This window comes from Zingiber officinale, chromosome 5A (assembly GCF_018446385.1).
Source record: "Zingiber officinale cultivar Zhangliang chromosome 5A, Zo_v1.1, whole genome shotgun sequence".
NCBI lineage: Eukaryota > Viridiplantae > Streptophyta > Magnoliopsida > Zingiberales > Zingiberaceae > Zingiber > Zingiber officinale.
The window spans coordinates 25,415,758-25,419,791 of record NC_055994.1 but is presented as its reverse complement, the minus strand read 5'-3'; the positions used below and the strand labels follow the sequence as shown (position 1 = coordinate 25,419,791).

Genomic DNA, 4,034 nt, shown 5'->3' with positions numbered 1-4,034 from the left:
GGACTATTTGCTTATCATAAAAGTTGGTGCAACCTCACACATCACCTAAAACTAAAAGGAAGAGATAAGCAAAGTCGCATATTGCCGACATGATTGGGAAAATGGAGAAGCCTCATCCGGTCGCAGACAATTACAAATTGATCGGAATTGCTTTGAACGAGTAAGGAAGGTAATGGACAAGTTCAATTTTAAGGTCTGAAACGATTTAATTATGATTAAGACAATCTGAAGGATATTGCTCTGTTACTTCCTTGGTCTAAGGTGAACGGCCGCGTGGTTTACAGAGCACCTGGGTGGAAAAGAAGGCTGCGTTAGTCGATTGCGTGTCAAGCACTACCAACTTAGCGAATAGCATATAAAATCTTCATCGTTGCCCAACTAAAGAACTACTACCTGCTTAAGTACTCGACAAACTCCCACACAACCGGAGTCAAGAAGAATGAGTGACTCAATGTTCTTCAAATCGAGGATGGTTTTGACTGTTGCTATGCTCACGAGCATCTTTTCCTCAGGTTCCTTAATTCTCTGTTAATCTACATTATGTTTTGATCGAACAGGACATGAGTCTCTTTTTTACTTTTTGGCTTGTTTTGATGACAGATTTTGGCCTCTTCCGGCTTGGCTCCAGCCTCGGCATTAACTACGGTCAAGTTGCCAACAATTTACCGAGTCCGGAACAAGTTTTGATGTTGTTGAAGTCGTTGAAGGTGAACAACACGAGGATCTATGACACCAACCCTCAAGTGCTCACGGCCTTCGCAAACACCGGCATCGACATCATCGTCATGGTGCCGAACGAGGCGATTCGCCAGCTGATGGACCCTCAGCTGGCGCTGCAATGGGTAGCCGACAACGTGCAGCCCTACTTCCCGGCCACCAAGATCACCGGAATTGCAGTGGGGAACGAGGTGTTCACCAGCGACGACGCGGCGGCGATGTCCGACCTCGCCCCGGCCATGGCCAGCATCCGCGCCGCGCTCGTCCAGATCGGCCTCGGCGATCAAATCCACGTCTCCAGTGCCAACTCCCTGGCGGTGTTGGAGAGCTCGTACCCGCCGTCGTCCGGGGCGTTCAAGGCGGAGCTAGCCGGCACTATGGCGCCGTTCTTGCAGTTCCTGGCTGCCACGAAGGCGCCCTTCTGGGTCAACGCCTACCCGTACTTCGCGTACAAGGACGACCCGTCGGGGATTCCGCTGGACTACGTTTTGTTCAACCCCAACGGCGGGATGGAGGATCCCCAGACGCAGCTGCGCTACGACAACATGCTGTACGCGCAGGTCGACGCGGCGATCTTCGCGCTCGAGCGGTTAGGGTACGGAGGAGTGGAGGTGCGCGTTGCGGAGACCGGGTGGCCGTCGAAGGGCGACGCCGACGAGGTAGGGGCGAGCACTGAGAACGCGCGGTTGTACAACAGGAACCTGCTGGTGAGGCAGATGGCGAACGAAGGGACGCCGAGGGTGCCCAACCGGAGGCTCGAGGTCTACCTGTTCGCGATGTTCAACGAGGATTTGAAGCCCGGTCCGACGTCGGAGAGAAACTACGGGCTCTTCCACCCCGACGGCACCATGGCATACAACCTCGGACTGGCGGCGCCGCTTTCGGCGTCTTCCACTGCTTCCCTCTCCCTCACCTCCTCTGCGGCAAAGGTAATTAATTCAGCTTCAACCCTGTTTTTGTTCTCCTACGAATTCCTTTTTTTAATTAATTTTGTTTTTTCTCTGACGAAGAAAATATTCCACCCTAAAATTTCAACACGAAACGTAGTCAAATAAGTTTTAATTTTTTATTTGACCCTAGGTTTACTTACCTTGTTGGAAAACATCTAAATTTAAATAATTATATCATTTAAATGTTAAGCTACTTAATTGAAGGATTCTGTTTTATTATACTTTACAAAAGATCAAATTGTTGTTTTGATAAAATAAATACTGCATGTACTTTGGAACTCTATTTTGAAAATTCTCATGGTACAAAGCAAGTATATAAAAACATTTATTGTGGTATGGGAATAATGGGAGACATACAAATTCACCACAAAAGCAAATTATTCTTGCCTCCATTAATCATATGCATCTGTTCATTTCATTGACTAAGAAAACTTCCAACAGAAGTTAACTCAGCATCTTTGAAATAAATAATTTGTATGATGCATGCAGGAAACGAGCAGGATATTTGGCTGCCACTGGAGCTGCATCACTGTGGTCCTATTACTATTCTCTTGGACAGTGCAAGTTAAGCTTTAATTTGGTCAGCAGCGCAATGAGGAAAAGCTTGAACTAGCAAGGACAATTCCATGCACCATTCTTTTTCAGCTCCTTTGGTGGGGGTTGAGTTCCTCGCATTCTTTGCATGCCTATTAAATAGGGGAGTACTTAGATTCCCTGCATGGGCAATAGCTTAATGACAAATGAGCGATGTACAGAATTAGATAGCAAAACTTTGAACTTATGTACGAATATGTTTGGCAGAAGACCCTCAGGGGCTGACGTGGTCTTGTAAATTATATGGGGCTCATTACATTTGATAACAGAGATTGGTAAACGTACTAGTTCATAAATCTATTTTAGATTGGGTTTCATCATGGTAAAAGATGATTCACTCATCCTTAATACCTCTATCAATACATCCCTAGATCAACACAAAAGAGATACACTATGTGAAAATATGTAATATACTTTAGATATTATCTAAAACACTAGATAGATAATTATTAAAGTAGACGCACGTGAAGTAAAAAGGTCAATTTATTACTTCACTACAAAAGTACCGAAGTCTTTCACTGGTTCAAAACCAGTTCGAAATTGAACCGATGCCGAAGTAAAAAGGCCTTATTACTTCATCGCTTTTGTAATAGTACCAAAGTAGTTGATCATATATGACTTCATAGGTTACATTAATTGACAAAGTAAAATATAAACATGACTTCATAATTTTTATATTCTAGTGTAGTAAACATTTAATTGTACTTCTGTATAATTTACTTGATCGAAATATTTTTTTATTATATTACTTCATCATAATGCAGACATGATAAAATATATTCTACTACAAAAATTTCAATTTAACAAAGTAATTCATAAGAATGACTTCGTAAATTTGATCAGTGGTGAAGTAAATTGTTTATTTAAATACATCACTATTTAAATTTATCGAAGTCTTTTGAATTATATTACTCCACCATTTATTCACATTGTCAAAGTAATTGGTCATATTTTACTATAATATAATTTTAATTGACAAAAGTATATACCATAATATTTTACTATAACATAATATTTTTCACCACCAAAATTGAACAAATATATTACAAATGTCTATCAAATATAACCCAAAAATGTATTCATAAATCTCTAAATACAATCCAAAATTTATATCATAACCTACATTTAGAAACTCACTTAGAAGTAGACAAATTCGTTTCATTCTCTTCTGACTTCATCATATTGAAACTGATTGTAATACTATTTATTTTTTGATGATACAAACTGAAATATTAACAAAATTTTAAGGGTCAATGCAAATGACTTAATATTTTATAAAGAAAAAAATTCACCTTCTTCTTCAATTGTGGATCTTCATCAAGACTATCTTTTATTCTTTTTCATGTACTGTGTTACACTATCCATATTCAACACCACCATTTTATTTTAGATTACCCTAATGAAATTATAATTAGTCACAATCCAAATAATAAAACTATCAATTGATGCATAAATACATAGTCTAATAAATATATCATATTATTATCTTCATTAATTATAGTTAAGATTTAATAATACATACACAAATGACCATATAACATTGACTAGTGTATAGTAGAGGATACTATCCAAACTCGGTGAAGACGGCTAGCTGGGGATGTGACTCCTTGGTGGACTGTGCAAAGACTACGCCCGATCTGCAAGGACAAAAACATCGGTGTCGGACCGGAGAAGGGGTCCCTAACGTTGGCCCTCCGACACTCAAGTCAGTCACCGATAACAACAAAGAGGAACAAGAACAGTAAACGAGAATTCTAAATAGTAGAAAAGAGT

General features: G+C 40.2%; 1 protein-coding gene across 1 annotated transcript; it reads left to right on the top strand.

Annotated features, from left to right (window-relative positions):
* The first annotated feature begins 239 nt into the window (after nucleotides 1-239).
* LOC121980331 (glucan endo-1,3-beta-glucosidase 11-like) lies at nucleotides 240-2,452 on the top strand. Its single transcript, XM_042532325.1, has 3 exons — nucleotides 240-512; nucleotides 601-1,646; nucleotides 2,157-2,452. The coding sequence occupies exons 1-3, from the start codon at nucleotides 440-442 to the stop codon at nucleotides 2,241-2,243; spliced, it is 1,206 nt and encodes a 401-aa protein (XP_042388259.1). The 5' UTR covers nucleotides 240-439; the 3' UTR covers nucleotides 2,244-2,452.
* The last annotated feature ends 1,582 nt before the right edge of the window (nucleotides 2,453-4,034 follow it).